Genomic DNA, 18,380 nt, shown 5'->3' on the forward strand with positions numbered 1-18,380 from the left:
CTAAATATCTCTCCCCATACTAAACGAAATATCTCTCCCCACACTAAACTAAATATCTCTCCCCACACTAAACTAAATATCTCTCCCCACACTAAACTAAATATCTCTCCCCATACTAAACTAAATATCTCTCCCCACACTAAACTAAATATCTCTCCCCACACTAAACTAAATATCTCTCCCCACACTAAACTAAATATCTCTCCCCACACTAAACTAAATATCTCTCCCCACACTAAACTAAATATCTCCCCCCATACTAAACTAAATATCTCTCCCCACACTAAACTAAATATCTCCCCCCACACTAAACTAAATATCTCCCCACACTAAACTAAATATCTCTCCCCACACTAAACTAAATATCTCTCCCCACACTAAACTAAATATCTCTCCCCACACTAAACTAAATATCTCCCCCCATACTAAACTAAATATCTCTCCCCATACTAAACTAAATGATGGCACGGATTAGGGAAGGAGGGAATCTAAAACCAAGAGCTCCCTCTACTGCAGGTATGGAAGTAGACATTGGAAGGCTAAGAATGCCATCTAGTGGAAAAGTATGAAGACAGCAATGAAGGCCAGATCTATATACTTCTATTAGTTATCTATTATTCTTTTATTTTTAATTTACAACATTCAATATAGACATGTTCAGACAAATAATGCCAAATTATTTATCAAGAATTAAAAAAAATAATTACAGTAGATCATTTCATTAATTTTAGGCAAGGAAATGCACACCCTTGTGAACACACATTAAAATAGTATACCTGTGGAATACATTGAAATCCCAATTTGAATATTTTTCATACATGATCAAGTAGTATCAAGTATCAAAGAGTATCAGGCGAGGGGCATACGTTTCAGGTTCAATCTAAAACAAAGACAGTACAGATTCAAAGTAAATAACATTCATGACAAAATATGGACCATGCTGATACTACTTTGCTAAAAATAGAAAAACAGATCATTTGAGTTCCTGTTAGAACAGGGTGCTAAGTTCATATGTTTTTGCGTGCTTGGCTGCGATGGAGCAGAAGAAATCCGGGAGAGAGAGAGGGAGGGAAAGAGGGGAGAGAGGACCTTGGGCATAAACAAAGCTGACGTGCTAATTCTAACCCTGACCATTGTGTAACATGCATTGGAAATAAATAGCAGTGTGCCTATAGCAGTGTGGAGGCCTGGCAAGACATGATTTAACAGGGCCAACCATACCCAAGGCACTGCATCTCTCCCCCTGTAAAACTAAATGCATGCTCTTCAACCGATTGCTGCCCGCACCTGCCCGCCCGTCCAGCATCACTACTCTGGACGGTTCTGACTTAGAATATGTGAACAACTACAAATACCTAGGTGTCTGGTTAGACCGTAAACTCTCCTTCCAGACTCACATTAAGCATCTTCAATCCTAAATTAAATCTAGAATCGGCTTCCTATTTCGCAACAAAGCCTCCTTCACCCATGCTGCCAAACATACTCTCGTAAAACTGACTATCCTACCGATCCTTGACTTTGGCGATGTCATTTACAAAATAGCCTCCAACACTCTACTCAGCAAATTGGATATAGTCTATCCCAGTGCCATCCGTTTGTTTGTTCCACGTGTAACTCTGTGTTGTTGTTTGTGTCGCACTGCTTTATCTTGGCCAGGTCGCAGTTGTAAATGACAACTTGTTCTCAACTAGCCTACCTGGTTAAATAAAGGTGAAATAAACACAAAAATAGGACTATGACACACTTCAGGATCATGCATAAGTAACACAATGGTCGTCTAGACTAAGCAACACAGACTGACAGACAGAGAAAGGAAGAGAAGATTAGTGGAAAGGTGAAAACAGTACGAGGTGGAAACACCATGAAAACCCCAGTCCTAGTCCTTCATCCAGTGTAACAGCGTATCAATCGAACATGTCAGGGAATTTGTCACGACAGTACGTGTTGAAGTTAAACTCCTCCACTGTAAACTCAACCTTCTTCCACTTGTTGGCTAATTTTCTTCCCTCCGGAGTCTCCATGGCAAAGTTCTCGATGGCCAGAATGGGCAGCAGGGCAATCTCCTTATATACCATTTCCCTTCCCCATTGCTGTTCAGATATAAATACATAAACAAATATACTGATGTAGATTTCCATATATAAGCATATTAAAAGACAATAGAATAATCCTAGTACCATAAGATAAACGGAATGGCTGCTGATCCAACTTTAACTGGACCTTTCTTCCCAGGGGTTAAAGGTTGTGCAGAATTCTGTACTTACTGCATACAGTCTCTGTTCTAATCGTATAGAACAGGCTACTCTGGGGAATGGTGCTCGTTTAACAAAGGTAAATCAAAGCTGAATCAATGTCCGCAAGATCACATTATGATAGTATTGTACGTAACAGAACTGAATATACACAGTGTACAAAACATTAGGAACACCTTCCTAATATTGAGTTGCACCCCCTTTTGCCCTCAGAACAGCCTCAATTCGTCGGGGCATGGACTCTACAAGGTGTCGAAAGCGTTCCACAGGGATGCTGGCCCATGTTGACTCCAATGCTTCCCACAGTTGTGTGAAGTTGGCTGGATGTCCTTTGGGTGGTGGACCATTCTTGATACACACAGGAAACTGTTGTGTGTGAAAAACCCAGCAGCGTTGCAGTTCTTTACACACACAAACCAGTGCGCCTGGCACCTAGTACCATACCCCCTTTCAAAGGCACTGAAATCTTTTGCTTTTCCCATTCACCTCTGAATGGCATACACTCGAGGCTTAAAAATCCTTCTTTAACATGTCTCCCTTTCATCTGCACAGATTGAAGTGGATTTAATGAGTGACATCAATAAGGCATCGTAACTTTCACCTGAATTCCCCTGGTCAGTCGATGTCATGGAAGGAGCAGGTGTTCATAATGTTTTGTACACTCAGTGTAATAGCATAACGTTACTGTGAGACAAAAAACACCCCCTCAGGTTTTAGAATGATTGTGCGAATGGCTGCATTTTTCTCTTATGTGGCCACAACCTCAACAGGGCACGCCACTAGGCAAAATATATGCCCACGGATCCGCAGTCTCGGCCTAAAACAAAAAGCTAGAGATTAACAGTCAACCTCACCTTGCCACAGGCAGCACAGCTGATCACACGGCCTGGCTCCCAGTCCTCAAAAGTCTTCGGCGGGGGCTGCCCACCGGTCTTATAGTACCTCCTGAAAACAAACACACATGCACAAGTTAACTCTTTTAGCCTTACAATGTGGACCAATAAGTCTTGTGACAGTATCAGGACAGACATTAGAGAAACACAACTTACACAAAGTCCGGGTTGATGTTGACATGGTGTGCGTTTTCAATGACTTTAATGTCATTGCCGAAGGCCACGAGCACAAAACAGTCTCGACACGAGAGCTGAACCGTAGCAGCATTGAAACGACTCCTCTTCTTGATCTTCAACTGCTCTGCCAACTGTCTGGACAACAACGCTTCTGTCTGGAGATCAGTGATCTAATAGGGGAGGCAGAGAGAGAAGAAATCAAGTGAAAACGATTGATAGTCGTGCGCAACTCAAAAGTTTACAGTAACAAAAATCATTTGGGTGCCGGGTTCAAAAGGCATATACCGGAAAAAAGGAAAGTGAGTGAGTATAGGTCTGTCCTTTTTTCCAAAGAGATTAGAGACATGCAGGGGTAGAACATAGAGAGAGATACCAGCCTCACCACCATGAGGAATCGCCTTACCTTCATTTGGAAGTCCCTGGGCTCCATCCTCTGCACTTCGCCGATGGCCCTGCCAGTCAAGTCCTCCAGACATTCATTGAGGAGTTCCCGACGCACCTCCCGCCCCCCTGCCTGGGCCACCACAGAGTAAACGCTGTCACTCGCCCGAGCCCGGCCACTGGCCTGCTGTTGTGCGATCTCATTGGTCAGCAGCCCATAGCGCACCACCAGGTTGCATTCTGGGATGTCCAGGCCCTCCTCGGCTACGCTGGTGGAAATCAGGAGGTTGAGGGAGCCCAGGCGGAAGTTGCGGATTGTGTCCTTCTGCTCATTCTACAAGCGCACCCACAGAAACACACAAACAGAGGTCAGTTGTTGGTATTGCACAGGTCTTGGCACTTTCCAACCCACCTTTCTATACCTCCAAAAGTTCTGACTGTGTTTAATGTCAAGTTACCTGGGTCATGTAATTGATACCATTGCCAGCGCCAGTCAGAATGGCTGCCTTGATACCAGCGCGCTGCAGTGCTGGGTTGTTGGACACCCAGTCATACAAGCAGTGGGTGCTTTTACGGGTCTTGGAGAACAGGATGCCTCTGGAGTGCTCACCCTGGTCAAACTGCTCCAGCAGGGTGTTCTGAAGCTTCTCCATCTTAGGGTTTTCAAACTGGGCATCGCCTGCCAGTTTCCTCAGCTCCACCTCGTTCTCTGTTGAGGAACAGAACACTGACTATCAACGTTCAGAAGTTGAACTTCCTATACCCTTAATATTCCAGAGAATCACACGCATACAGTTTGTGAGAAAGTCAGAGAGATTGTTCCAAGGGAAACGCAGGTTCTCACCCTGGTAGAGTCCAAGCAGGAAGAAGTCGGTTCCATCCGTGGCGGTGGAGGTCTTGGTACTATAGTAGGACTCAAGGACCCTAAAGGCATCCACCATGCGCACAGTGTCGTTGATGAGCAGGGCGTCGTTGTACTGACGCAGGTGGAGAGCACACTGGGCCAGCAGTCTGTTCCTGTCTGTCACACCTACACCAGGAAACGCACATCCAAAATAGGTTTTAATAAGGTATTCAAAACTATGGCATTGACTGAGGAAGGTTCCTTGTGTGATTTGGTGCATGAAAATAGTTCCTATGCTTAGGTTCTATAACGTGGCATTAATTCATACTAAGAGGATGATTTACCCTTCTTCTCCAGAATCACCACGTCTGCCTCGTACTCCTGCGAGCCAAACTCCCTGACAGGAAAGTCAGGCCCTAAGGCCATGAAGTCATGGATAAACTGCATCATGAACTTCAGGTGATCCCCAAATGGGTCCTGAGACAAAACAACAGGAGTTTGTTGAATTCAAACCAACACAGCGCTCAAGTTCAAAGGCTCTATGTTTACAGAACAGAATTGAACTCACCTGAGGTCTTCTGTCAACGATGTCAAACCTTTTCCTGGGTCTGGGGACCTTTTTCTTCAGCTCAGGGGCGTACACTTTGGACGACACAATCACCGAGTCCAGGTTGGCACAAATCTGAAGGCCATAAATAATGAAATGAGCTAAATGTAAAGGGTTCGATGAGGGACATTGTTCGTTTTTTTACTCAGGATGAAAGTTGGGGCTGAATAAATAGCATGTAAAGACCACCGGAGAGAGAGAAACTGACCTGCAGCACATGCTCCACAGCTCCTTTGATGCTCTTGGCCCCCCCTGTCCCAGGAGAGGCAGTGAGGCCCAGGATCTGCGGCAGCCGCCTCTCCCCCTTCAGCTTCTGGGCCACGTAGCGCCCCATGATCTTATTGTAGACACCCTCCTTATGAGTATGGTGGCACTCATCAATGATCAGCAGAGTGAACTCTATGGTTGGGAGAAAGGAACCCAATGGTATTGTGAACTCAATGGAATCCAATGGTTTTACTGTATAATATTTCAACATATGGTTTAAACCTAAGGTATGGACCAGTCTTTAAGGTGTGTTAGCTTAGGTTCCAGGGCTTTACTGTGTCAGGTAGGGGTACTCTTTATCATGAAGTGTCTGTCAATTGGGATTGATACCAAGGGCTACAGTTGAAGCATGGGAGCCAACAACCTCACTTCTAAATAATCAGTAACAAGTAGTGTGTGCTACACACACACACCTCACAGCAATACCATGATTCAATATGTGGAAGGCAGCAGAGTAGCCACTCACGTGAGAGCTCGACATGTTTTCCCTCCTCCTGGTTGGTCAGGGCATTCTCCAGTATCTGTGCTGTACAGATGACCAGGTCAGATTTCTGGACCTCGCAGCCAAAGAAGTCTTTCTGGTCACAGTCCCCACTGATAGACACCAGGCTATAGTCCCGACCCAGGTAGGGTTTGAACTCGTTGTTGTAGTGTTGGTCAACCAAATGAACCTGGAAAACATCACATCAACAACAGTTAGCTATGGTTTCCCCGGGAAGACTGGAACCTTTATTTTCTGGTTTTGTATAGAATTAACACACCTATACTAAAAAAGGTCAGACTACCTAGATACAATTACACAGATGGGTCAGTTACCGGGCCAGTTACTCTGAAACATCTGCTAAATAGGCCCAAAGCTCTAGTGACCCCTCCCTACCTACCTTGTTGACCAGCACAGCCACCTTAGCTCCAGGGTTATTCTCCAGATGTTTTTTGGCTACATACACAGCAGCCCGTGTCTTTCCTCCTCCGGTGGGCAGCCAGATGATGACGTTCTCCCCCCGGAGAGCCCTCTGAACCACCTCCTCCTGGTACTCATACAGCCCAAAGTCTGCCATCCTGCTGGTCTATTGGTCCACACACAACTCGTCCTTAGAAATAAAAACACTCAGACTAAAGGCAGTGCACCACAAGGCTATTTTTAAACTGAAATGCAATACACACTGCAAACGTCCCTACAGTACCACAACGACTACCATTTGTGGCAGTCAGCTATAGATGAAGTCAAGCCAATTCCAAACTCAGCTCACCAAGTGTTCCTGAAGCAGCTCTATGTTTTGGATCAGCAGCAGACAATGTCCATGGTCCGTTGTGACCAGGTTCAGAGGGGTTTTCACTGATAAAAATCCACTCCACTGACACCCAAACAGAAAAACGAAACCAAAAGCACTTCCGTCTCTTGTGAAGAGGGGGTCCCATTCAAGGGAGTTCTTGAGGGCCAACAAAGTATGTCTAAGTAAAATAAGTGACACAAGGATGTGAATTATAGGAAGATTAGAAGAGTTGCAGGGATATTAATACACGCAAGGAGCCGTATCAGTTACGAAATGTACCAAACTGCATATACATTAATCTAGCGGTATTGTAGAGAGGGACTGGTATGTCTGTAACTATCTGCAGTCCAGGTCTGTTGCAGATTTCTCTCAGCCCGACAAAGCACTGAGAGCCCTTAAATGGGCCCCATTCTTACCAGCTGTGACATCAGGAAAACAAAACTGCAAGACACCATGAGAAACACAAGTACAGCATGTCTGAATGGCATTTAAACAGCCTGAATAAACCTTATGGTCACACCTACTAAACAACACTGCATGGTTACTGGAACATAACAAAAATGAAATATTTTACTATAAAAACTTTATTTTCATGAACGGTATTACAGTAAAGAGCTCTTCAAACCATATAACTAAAAGAAACTGTAGCATTCTTAATATTTTAACATTTCGCTCACACAGTATTTTCAGAATCTTTATGCAGCATACATAGGTAGATTGAGAGATACATAACTGACAACCCTGAATAACGAAACATTGACATCACTTTAGTTGCTCAAAGCTAGTCATGATTCAAGTACAAACACACACAACAGCTCAGAGGAATACTCAACCGCCCAGCACAGACCAGTCATTTCCCCCAAAACGTTTGACAAAATAGCAGAGAAGCAAAGGCATCAGAAGAGGCAGACAATCAGACACCGACCATGAACAAGAAGTGGGTTTGTGTGAATAGCCGTGGCCATCTCAGTAAAAACAGAACAGAAATTGATGCAGATTATAGTTCTCCATCATGCGATACTGCTTGTGAGAATAGAGTGAACACCAAACCGGGACACTTGTTTTTTGTGTGTTTGTCAGCCATTATCATAATAACACAATGCATTTCCACCATAGAAGAGACAGAACCAGCAGGGAGGGTAAGTGCTGTGCAACACCTACATACTGTATTGACAGGGCTCTATGGCCTTCCAGCGAAATACTGACAAACCGAACGGTCATGTTTACCACTGTGGTTGGATCCTGTGCTTCCATCAGAAACAGGTTATTTCTAGGACGAACAGAAACCTAAACAAAAGGGTGGCCAGTAACCCTCGGAGTAGTCTCCCTAGGCAGACGGGTTGGCTCCCGCATTAACAACGCTCCTGCTGTTGCCCCTGGTCTGGGATTCCAGAGAATACCCTCAGATCAGACAACACCATTAAAACACCAATGACACACTACTACGCCATGTCTGATGTTTCCCCAAGAAAAACAACCATGTTTGAGATCAGTGACATGGCCATACTGGCCCAGAAGAGAATGGGACAAGAACAGTATTGACGACTACACTAACATTAGGCCTAAGTATCTTCAAATGTAGCGGTAGATTTTCATTATACTGTTCAGGTGAAATAATAAATAAAAAGTTCAACATACAGTAGTTGTCGGGAAATTATTTGAGGGCAACCATGAAGATGAAACGTATAGGAAAGTTGGACGTTTTGCTACTGACCAATCACATGATGGCAAATCCAACATAACGCGATGTCAGACAGGGATATCATGGCTATGGTCACGCTTCAGCCTGACTACATTTCAGTTGTTGCATTGTATCAACCAATGGTTAGCGTGTCCTGTTACATGATGTGGTTAAATGATTGTTAAATACCTATCCGGGCCTTGTGAGGTGTGGCAGGCGTCTGCGATGTAGTCAGCCTGGAACGCGGACATTATCTGTGACTGCAACCGGACTTTGACAATGCGAGTCTGAACAGGTCTCGTCTTCTAACTCAGGGGCGCATTGTATTTCTACCCTCCGAGTCTACTGGCCTCTTTTCAAGTGTATGTCAGTACAGGAAGGCAACAACGGCGTAGGTCCCACCCCTACTCACGTTTCCACGTCAGTACCAAAAATACAACTCCCATCTGGAGGAGCTGTGAGTGTGAATGTCTAAGCGGGCATTATTTTATCCGATTGAGAAACAATTCCGTGAAAATGCCATCCTATAATTTGAACGTTACCTATGTGGAGAGTTTGACATGATCTGCTGTGGGACCAGTCGTTTTGGTACAGGAATACGTTACAGCTCCTTCTATGAGTCACTTGGGGAAAGAATGAAACCAGAATGAGACAGCAACACGCAGAGATTCTATACTACAGAGGGTAGTGAGACAGGGATAGAGGGAAACAAACAAACAGAGAGTAAGAGATTGATGGAGAGTCATTTCGACACATTAACAAACTTAACTCGCCCATAGAGCCATTCCAATTACCTCCACAATTTTGTTATACTCCACAGTTCCCGTCAACCACCAGTAATATAAACATGCATAAACACACACTGCCATTAATAAAGGCTTCCTAAAAGAAAAGACGAGGGAAACGGGGTTGGAATATGGCTAGCAATGACCCCCTGACTATGTCATCACAAGACAGTGTGTGTGGGTGTGCGTGAGTGAGTGTCCACGAGCGCTCCTTCCTGCTGTTCCGCAGTGGGGCCGCTGTGCATGGTGACCTGTGACCCGAGCTTCACTTCTCGATCAAGCCCCCTTCCTTCAGCTTAAAGTAGAAGAACTTCTCTAGTGTGTTGGCACACTTGCAGTACTCGCTGTCCGGGGGGTTGTATTCACGGCAGTTGGTAATGACGCGCTGCAGGTCTGCTATGAACAGCTTCTTGGTCACATAGTATCTGTTCTTCAGCCTCTCCGTCATGGTCTTCAGATCTACAGGAAGGAGGAAGAGAGGAGAGGGGGACACGTAGGTTATAGTTGAAATATTCCTTCAGCGGGTTTACCGGCATATCCAGACGGACTTACAATTAAAAGCGCATCCAGTTGGTGAAACATGGAATGCTTTTCTCTATTTTAATATCAAAATTAGTTCAGAGGTAGATAGTTCAAAGAGGTAGACGAGTTGTCATGGCTGGGACATATAAACAAGCCAGGGAATAATGAGCGGATGATATACTCACCAATGGGGAAGCGTATGATCTCGTAGTAGTCTGGAGCCTCAGTCTTTTTCACAGGCTCCATGAAGGGCCAGGCATCAGGGTGAGTCTGGGAGAGGAACACAACCACACAGTTGTTATGACTTTCAGTCTGAATCCCAAATGGTCCCCTATTCCCTACTGAGTGTACTACTTTCGATCAGGGATGCTATTTTTTTTTACCCCATTTTACGCTCAAATTTTGTGGTATCCAATTGGTAGTTACAGTCTTGTCCCATCGCTACAACTCCCGTACGGACTCGGGAGAGGTGAAGGTCGAGAGCCGTGCGTCCTCCGAAACACGACCCAGTCGAGCTGCATTGCTTTTTGACACAATGCCCACTTAACCCGGAAGCCAGACGCACCAATGTGTTGGAGGAAACACCGTACACCTGGCGACCGTGTCAGCGTGCACTGCGCCCGGCCAGCCACACAACTTGCTAGAGAGCGATGGGCCGGCCAAACCCTCCCCTAACCCGGACGACGGTGGGCCAATTGTGTGCCACCTCATGGGTCTCCCGGTTCGCGGCCGGCTGCGACACAGCTTGGAATCGAACCAGGATCTGTAGTGACATAACTTAGACCGCTGCGCCACTCGGGAGGCCTATGATCAGGGATTATATAGGGAATAGGTTGCCATTTGGGACAGAGACGCTGTCTGACCACTCCTAAGGTTGAACACTGGGTTGTATCGGTGCGTGTCAGTGTTTTACCTTGACCTGGGCCAGGAGATTCTTCAGCATGTTGTACAACACGTCAGGGTCTTTCAACTCTTTCCTACAAGACAGGATAGGTAATAGTATATCAATTCAATGACAGGTGAGTGTGACTGTAAAGGCTGCCAGTTGTTTTATGACAATACTGCACATCATTTTTTAATTTCCTGATAGACCAAAGATTCAGCTTACACTTTCTCCTTTGCACTGGGCTTCCAGCCTGTCTCCCCTAGGGAGAAAAAATTATTAAAACATGACATCAGACAAGACATTAATAGTCTATACCCTGAACAAGGTATTAAAAAGACCCACACCCACTTACTGATGCCAGGGATGCTCTCCACAGGGATCTGCCGTACCCCCTCTTTGAAGCAGGTGAGTCCTGGGTATACCTTCCTGATCTGGCTCTGCTTCCTCTCAATCAGCTTCTTAATAATCTGACCAGTCATGGAAACACAGGGACATGGACATTAACACTGTCGTTTCATCAACAGATGGAGAAAGGTACAGAGATGCATAACCGTCCACTGACATTCACCTCAACCTGTGTGCCCCACAATGTGAGGACTTCCTACAGACAGTCCTCTCACCTCTTTCTGCCTCTTGATGATATGAGAGAGCTCTGTGTAGGGGATTCTGGGATTTAGCTCACACTCCATGAGGGTAGCCCCCTCGTAGTCCTTGATGTAACCAAGGTAACGACTCTTAGTCACTTTGATGTCTTTGGAAAAACCCTGCAATGGCAAAAAGAGCCAGAGGAGAGAGGTCAAAGGAGAGGTGAGGAAGAGAGGGAGGTACATGTTACCATCCTATACCATACCTGCTTCTTGAAGTAGCCAATGGCGTACTCATCAGCGTAGGTGAGGAAGTACAGGATGCTGTGCTTGATGTGGTACTCTTTTAGGTGGTTCATCAGGTGAGTACCGTAGCCCTGAAACCACAATGGCAAACAATCAGGGGGAAATGTTGGGCTCTTAGTCCAACATGCATTCAAACTCTGACAGATACCGTAAGTACAATAACAAGCCATTAAGTCCAACTTACCCAGATAATTGATTTCAGTATTGTTGCTGTTGTATGTAAATGAGAGGTGCGTCCATACCTTGACTTGCTCGTTGGATGTGACAGCACAGAAGACGATCTCAGTGAAGCCCTGGGTGGGGAACATCCTGAAACAGATCCCCCCGATGACACGGCCATCTTTGATTAGGGCCAGCGTCTTGTGCTTCCTGGACGGAGAACGGTCCAAGAGAGTAGGGAGAAAGGGTCACAAAACGTTTATTTCAAGAGGCTTCACTGAAGACGGGGTACAGGTGAGAGAAACCGTTCAAATGTCTACGTACGGGTCAAACACGAGGCGTGTGATGTACTCTTTGGGCATGCGAGGCAGCTGGTGGGAGAAGACGTTCTGCAAGCCCACCAGCCACATCAGAATCTTCTTGTTGGACTTCTGGGAAAGAGAGTTCCCTATGACATGGAACTCTATGATGCCCCGCCTCTCCTCTAACCTGGCTGTCTCATCACGAGCAGCATTGGCAGACAGCAGACTCGTCTAGCAGAGAGTGACAGTGATGATCAACACAGTCAATTATTATATTCATTCTAACAAACATCCAGTTTCCATACTTAGATGTTAGACTAGATAAAACATATCCGCAGTCAACATAAATATCCACGTTGCACCGGCGAATGGACATTAAATGATGCGTCTCAGTCTTGGGAAGCGCTCACCTCTGGACCCAACATGGCAGCCGGGTCAGTGATGGTCATCATCACCTCGTTGACCAACTCCATCGGGATGTCTCCCATCACTCTGATCCTTTTAGCGTCCTCCAGGGTCAGAACTTCTGGAAGCTTCCTCTTCTCTCCTGAGGAGAAACAGCACAAAACATGACTATAACCACCATTAATTTAGATGCTGTTTATGTGTGAGGCTATCCCACAGAGGCATGGGAAATAAAAGCTCCCCACGTAGACAGATAAGACATAAAAACAAAACGTCAGCTATTACTTCACACCCAGTACAAAGCAAAAGTTAGCTTGGCGGGGTTGCCAGAGTTACTGACCTGTTATGGGCTCGGCCACGCCAGAGTCCAGCCCCAGGCTGCCTAGCGAAGAGCCACTGTTCAGGCCCTTCGAGAAGGAGGGCGAGCCCGACACTGCAGCAGGGCTGATCACTGCCAGGATCAGAAACACAGGACAATGACCGAAACCAGACAGAATTATTGAAAATGGAGAGCGGGAAATCATACATTACATGTTGTACAACCTATAAGTGCCTTTATGGATCCACTTATTCAGTTGGAACTTAGGTGTCCCTCACCTAACTGGTGACCCAGCTGGCCCCCCTCGGAGGCAGGCATGGTGAAGTCAGCCTCCCAGATGGGAGAGTTTTCCCCATAGATCTCCTCCTCTAGCATAGACAGAAACCTGGGACACAAACCCTTTGTTACAAGCCACAGATACACAGCGTCCATCTCACTCACTCCAGAATCTTGGTTCGATTGCAACTCGAGGGAGAAACCACAAGGAGTATCAACTTTGATTCCGAGCGGATTACTACGGATTGGTTGCACACCACGTACTTGGGAAAGTGTGTGAGGATGAGTGTGCGTTTCTCTGGTAGGAGCTTGTCCTTCTCCACTCGGAACTTCTCCAGGAGCTGGCGACGCGTCACGGTGAAGATTGACTTGAGCAGACTGCGGCCAAACACCTGGGTGGTCTCATAGCGCGGCAGGCTGTCGTTACTCTGGGGGACATGGCAGTAGCATAGCCACCTGGGAAACAAGACACAGATTACAGTAGTTATGAGTCACAAAAAGAGCAGAATGCAGTGAGACCTTTACATGAACAGAAAATAAACAAGACGCAATACAACAATATCAAAAAAGCAAGATGCAATAGGCTGCAAAAAAACAAAAACAAAAACATTTTCCACAACACATGGCTCACACACACACCTGGTGTAGTCCACTTTGTAGGCTGTGCCATCATCCTTCTGGGACCGCTGGCGGAACTGCGTGGGAGTCTCCAGCTTCCAGTAGTTGAGACACAGGAGGAACATCTTGGAGAGCTCAAACATCGTCTGCCTCTCTCTGGGTGCCAGGTGGCTGAATTTGTACTGAACGAAGTTCAACACTCCCTGAGGAACAACATAAACGTGTACAAAAAGTACTTTACTGTTGGGGAAGAAGGAAAGAACAGCTTGAGAAACAGGTAGGGGAAAGGAGACTGTTACTACCTGCTCAATGTTGGGCTTCTGAAAGGGGGGACTCCCCAATGATCCCTCCACTATCGGCTGACTCATTTGCAAGATGCATTTTCTCAGCAGCTGGGGGGATAGAGACGAACAGAGAGAGAGGATCAAGATGTGCTAAGCCAGAAAAGTAGAGGTTATGGCCATCTACACTTGTCTGTCTGGTTGGAACGGAGGGGGAAGTGATGTCATACCTTGAAGAGGTAGAAGTAGACCTGCTTGGTGTCCGTGTCCTCCTCCTTGTGCACAGACATAAAGAGGTTCTCCACATCCACCACCATGCCCAGCAGCCTGTTGATCTCCTCCTCGGACACGTTCTCCAGGTGGGACACATGGGCCGCTGCACAGGAGGGGTTCAATAACAGATCAGCATCTTAAAGCGTCAATCAGCCGCTGAAACAATGACAAAGGTAACTTCTCTCAAATTCATAGCCAGAGCTACGGATGCAAGGACTGACCATCCGTGGTATTAAAATGATAGTTTTACCCATGTTTTTAGGCTCTACCGTGTTTCTTTACATTTACATTGTTTCACCTCATACAAGTACTTGGGAGTAAGGCTAGACGGTACACTGTCCTTCTCTCAGCACATATCAAAGCTGCAGGCTGAAGTTCTAGAAGTCCTCTATCGTAATCGCTCCTCTTTCACCCCAACTGCTAAACTAACCCTGATTCGGTGTACCATCCTAACCAAGCAAGATGTAATTTATAGATCGGCAGGTAAAGGTGCTCTCGAGCGGCTAGATGTTCTTTATCATTTGGCCATCAGATTTGCCACCAATGCTCCTTATAGGACACATCACTGCACTCTATACTCCTCTGCAAACTAGTCATCTCTGTATACCCGTCGCAAGACCCACTGGTTGATGCTTATTTATAAAACTATCTTAGGCCTCACTCGCCCCTATCTGACATATCTACTGCATCCGTCATCCTTCACATACAACACCGTTCTGCCAGTTACATTCTGTTAAAGGTCCCCAAAGCACACACATCCTTGGGTCGCTCCTCTTTTCAGTTCGCTGCAGCTAGCGACTGGAACGAGCTGCAACAAACACTCAAACTGGACAATTTTATCTCTTCATTCAAAGACTCAATCACGGACACTCTTCCTGACAGTTGTGACTGCTTTGCGTGATGTATTGTTGTCTCTACCTTCTTGCCCTTTGTGCTGTTGTCTTTGCCCAATAATGTTTGTACCCCGTTTTGTGCTGCTGCCATGTTGTGTTGCTGCCATGCTATGGTCTTAGGTCTCTCTTTACGTAGTGTTGTGTTGTCATGTGTGTTTTGTCCTTTATTTTAATTTGATTTATTTTTAATCCCCATCCCAGCAGGCCTTTTGGTAGGCCATCAACGTAAATAAAAATTTGTTCTTAACTGACTTGCCTAGCTAAATAAAGGTTAAATAAAATACAAACAAGCTTATATGTTGGGTTCTGATGGGGTACGACAGTTGAACTAAGCTCATTAAGAATTTATAAGTTATATTCATCAAGAATCAATAGGTACATATCATTGATTTAAGGTCTTCGAAAGCCAAGTTAACAAACAGATCACCGACCATTTCGAATCCCACCGTACCTTCTCCGCTATGCGATCTGGTTTCTGAGCTGGTCATGGGTGCACCTCAGCCCTGCTCAAGGTCCTAAACGATATCATAACTGCCATCGATATTAGACAATACTGTGCAGCTGTATTCATCATTTTTATCGGCAGACTCAACAGCCTTGGTTTCTCAAATGACTGCCTCGCCTGGTTCACCAACTACTTGTCAGACAGAGTTCAGTGTGTCAAATCGGAGGGCCTGTTGTCCGGACCTCTGGCAGTCTCATGGGGGTGCCACAGGGTTAAAATCTTGGCCCGACTCTTTTCTCTGTATACATCAATGATGACGCTCTTGCTGCTGGTGATTCTCTGATCCACCTCTACGCAGACAACACCAATCTGTATACTTCTGGCCCTTCTTTGGACACTGTGTTAACTAACCTCCAGACGAGCTTCAATGCCATACAACTCTCCTTCCGTGGCCTCCAACTGCTCTTAAATGTAAGTAAAACTAAATGCATGCTCTTCAACCGATCGCTGCCTGCCCTATATTCTGACTGTGTGGACAACTACAAATACCTAGGTGTCTGGTTAGACCGTAAACTCTCCTTCCAGACTCACATTAAGCATCTCCAATCCAAAATTAAATCTAGAATCGGCTTCCAATTTCGCAACAAAGCATCCTCACTCATACTGCCAAACATACCCTCGTAAAACTGACTATCCTGCCGATCCTTGACTTCAGCCATGTCATTTACAAAATAGCCTCCAACACTCTACTCAGCAAATTGGATGCAGTCTATCCCAGTGCCATCCGTTTTGTCACCAAAGCGCCATATACTACCCACCACTGCGACATGTATGCTCTCGTTGGCTGGCCCTCGCTTCATATTCGTCGCCAAACCCACTGGCTCCAGGTCATCTAGAAGTCTTTGCTAGGTAAAGCCCCGCCTTATCTCAGCTCACTGGTCACCATAACAGCACCCACCCATAGCACGCGCTCCAGCAGGTATATTTCACTGGTCACCCCCAAAGCCAATTCCCCATTTGGCTGCCTTTCCTTCCAGTTCTCTGCTGCCAATGACTGGAACGAATTGCAAAATTCACTTAAGCTGGAGACTCATATCTCCCTCACTAACTTTAAGCACCAGCTGTCAGAGCAGCTCACAGATCACTGCATCTGTACATAGCCCATCTGTAAATAGCCCATCCAACTACCTCATCCCCATACTGTTTTTTTATTTTTATAAAATATTTTTTGCTCCTTTGCAGTATCTCCACTTGCACATTCATCTTCTGCACATCTATCACTCCAGTGTTTAATTTCGAAATTGTAATTATTTCACCACTGTGTCCTATTTATTGCCTTACCTCCCTGATCTTACCTCATTTGCACACGCTGTACATAGACCTTTTTTTATTGTGTTGACTGTATGTTTGTTTACTCCATGTGTAACTCTGTTGTTGTTTGTGTCGCACTGCTTTGCTTTATCTTGGCCAGGTCTCAGTTGTAAATGAGAACTTGTTCTCAACTAGCCTACCTGGTTAAATAAAGGTTAAATAATTTTTTTAAATTAAATTTATAAGTACACAAATGGATGTAGCAACTGCTGATTGCCCCTTTAAAAAGGGGGATAGCTAAGTATTTTTACTTTACTCACTCAATCAAGAGATGAGACTGAAACCTACATTGTGCAATTCATATTATAATTATTGCTATTATGGAATAGCATACAGATTCTATATCTATGATGTGTATTGATGACATTAGGTTCAGTGTGATCATGAAGCGTATCTATTTTCAAACTAGTGTTGAGTCATAAGGCAGCCTACCCAGGGCATGTCCGCAGCTGCGACAGGACTCGCTAAGGCTGGCCGCTTGTTGCTGTAAATCCATACTTCGGGTGGCAGTCGGCGGTTGTGGGTTCTTCCAGCCATTGCACTTGCATGTGTCACTAGCCTAAAGAAAAGAGGAAAGTAAATCAGAAGCCCCACACTAGCATCATAAAGCAGATTCATGCTAGTTGGCTGTCTAGCTAGCAAAGTTGGTTAACCGTGCTGTTGCTAACTATATTCTTGACAGTAACGTTAGCTACGCCATATACATTTATGAAGGATATTATTGCATGTTAGAAACCAAATGGTGTTTTGTTTCGGTTTGTTGAGACTGTTATACAAGTAGGGGAAATGGCTAGTTAGCTAGTCATTGTTTTGATGAAGTTGGCTATGCTAACTAGCCTAGCCATATAGCTAACGTTAGCTAGCTAGCTACCTTGCAAGCGGAGAAGACGCCGAGTTTCTCGAGCTTTTTCGCCCGTGGAAAAGCTCTGACTTGGGCTTTTTTTTGACTCGCCCGCTGTTGTTGGCTAAGACCTGGTCTGACTGGGTCACTGTTCCCCGATCCAGATCCCACCGCAGCAGCGTTAGACCCAGCAGTCCCACCAGACTGAGCTTGTAGCCGGGGTTGCAAGGCCTGTGCCGCAGGGTCCGACATATCAAAACGCACGCTTCGCTGCTGCTTGTTCCACTCAATGGTGCGTTTGCACATCATTGGATCCACTCCACCCCTGCTTGGGTCGCTCACCTCTCCCCTCGCCCTTGATTTGAAGAAAAGCAGTATGGGTACTGTAGTCTGTTGCCCCTGCAGTTTGCCTAAAGTATTGAAAGTAGCCGGAGTAGTCAAAGTTTGCAATAAAACATACAAATGCATTTATATAGAAAAATACGTTATTACACTGTTGAATTAGGTACACTATTTATTGACCAACATTGAGTATAAATCCAATTTGAACAATCCAGTAGAGGTCAGTAGAGCACACTAACTTCAATGAGGACTGTTGTGAGATGTTCTTGTGTAACATGTAGGATAAATAATCGAAATAACTTAATGTGTACTTATCCCTTTGCTTTTGAAATGAAATGTTTCAGCTTTGGGGCAACAGCTGTTTACAATTAGTATGGGAAAATAGAATCTGTCCCA

The 18,380-nt window shown here is 45.4% G+C and overlaps 2 protein-coding genes across 3 annotated transcripts; both read right to left on the reverse strand.

The window, feature by feature from the left end:
- Nucleotides 1-603: 603 nt before the first annotated feature.
- LOC139565145 (ATP-dependent RNA helicase DHX58-like) lies at nt 604-6,869 on the reverse strand. Of its 2 annotated transcripts, none has more exons than XM_071385256.1 (12): nt 6,672-6,869; nt 6,303-6,488; nt 5,888-6,092; nt 5,363-5,553; nt 5,116-5,229; nt 4,892-5,024; nt 4,548-4,733; nt 4,162-4,412; nt 3,726-4,037; nt 3,302-3,492; nt 3,107-3,197; nt 604-2,090 (listed from the first exon to the last, which is right to left on the reverse strand). In XM_071385256.1, the coding sequence occupies exons 2-12, from the start codon at nt 6,477-6,479 to the stop codon at nt 1,905-1,907; spliced, it is 2,037 nt and encodes a 678-aa protein (XP_071241357.1). In that variant the 5' UTR covers nt 6,480-6,488; nt 6,672-6,869; the 3' UTR covers nt 604-1,904. The 2 variants fall into 2 exon arrangements, with proteins under 2 accessions (XP_071241357.1, XP_071241356.1); XM_071385255.1 differs by having other exon boundaries at nt 6,303-6,512; nt 6,672-6,844.
- Nucleotides 6,870-7,261: 392 nt separating this feature from the next.
- Nucleotides 7,262-18,002, reverse strand: LOC139565143 (histone acetyltransferase KAT2A-like). Its single transcript, XM_071385254.1, has 18 exons — nt 17,673-18,002; nt 17,234-17,360; nt 14,050-14,195; nt 13,841-13,930; nt 13,560-13,741; nt 13,185-13,376; nt 12,923-13,029; nt 12,666-12,776; nt 12,331-12,467; nt 11,943-12,151; nt 11,702-11,828; nt 11,420-11,530; nt 11,190-11,333; nt 10,922-11,036; nt 10,792-10,828; nt 10,597-10,660; nt 9,869-9,953; nt 7,262-9,620 (listed from the first exon to the last, which is right to left on the reverse strand). The coding sequence occupies exons 1-18, from the start codon at nt 17,949-17,951 to the stop codon at nt 9,427-9,429; spliced, it is 2,457 nt and encodes an 818-aa protein (XP_071241355.1). The 5' UTR covers nt 17,952-18,002; the 3' UTR covers nt 7,262-9,426.
- Between the last annotated feature and the right edge of the window lie 378 nt (nt 18,003-18,380).

This window comes from Salvelinus alpinus, chromosome 36 (genome assembly GCF_045679555.1).
Source record: "Salvelinus alpinus chromosome 36, SLU_Salpinus.1, whole genome shotgun sequence".
Lineage (NCBI taxonomy): Eukaryota > Metazoa > Chordata > Actinopteri > Salmoniformes > Salmonidae > Salvelinus > Salvelinus alpinus.

Coding starts and splice junctions, on each gene's coding strand:
- LOC139565143 (XM_071385254.1), bottom strand. CDS start 17,951: ATGATGTGCAAACGCACCATTGAGTGGAACAAGCAGCAGCGAAGCGTG. Junction 12,152..12,330: donor CTGCCATGTTGGGTCCAGAG/GTGAGCGCTTCC, acceptor ACTCTCTGCTAG/ACGAGTCTGCTGTCTGCCAA. Junction 10,829..10,921: donor GGAGAGCATCCCTGGCATCA/GTAAGTGGGTGT, acceptor TTTTCTCCCTAG/GGGAGACAGGCTGGAAGCCC.
- LOC139565145 (XM_071385256.1), bottom strand. CDS start 6,479: ATGGCAGACTTTGGGCTGTATGAGTACCAGGAGGAGGTGGTTCAGAGG. Junction 5,025..5,115: donor TCGTTGACAGAAGACCTCAG/GTGAGTTCAATT, acceptor GTTTTGTCTCAG/GACCCATTTGGGGATCACCT. Junction 4,413..4,547: donor CCTGCTTGGACTCTACCAGG/GTGAGAACCTGC, acceptor GTTCCTCAACAG/AGAACGAGGTGGAGCTGAGG.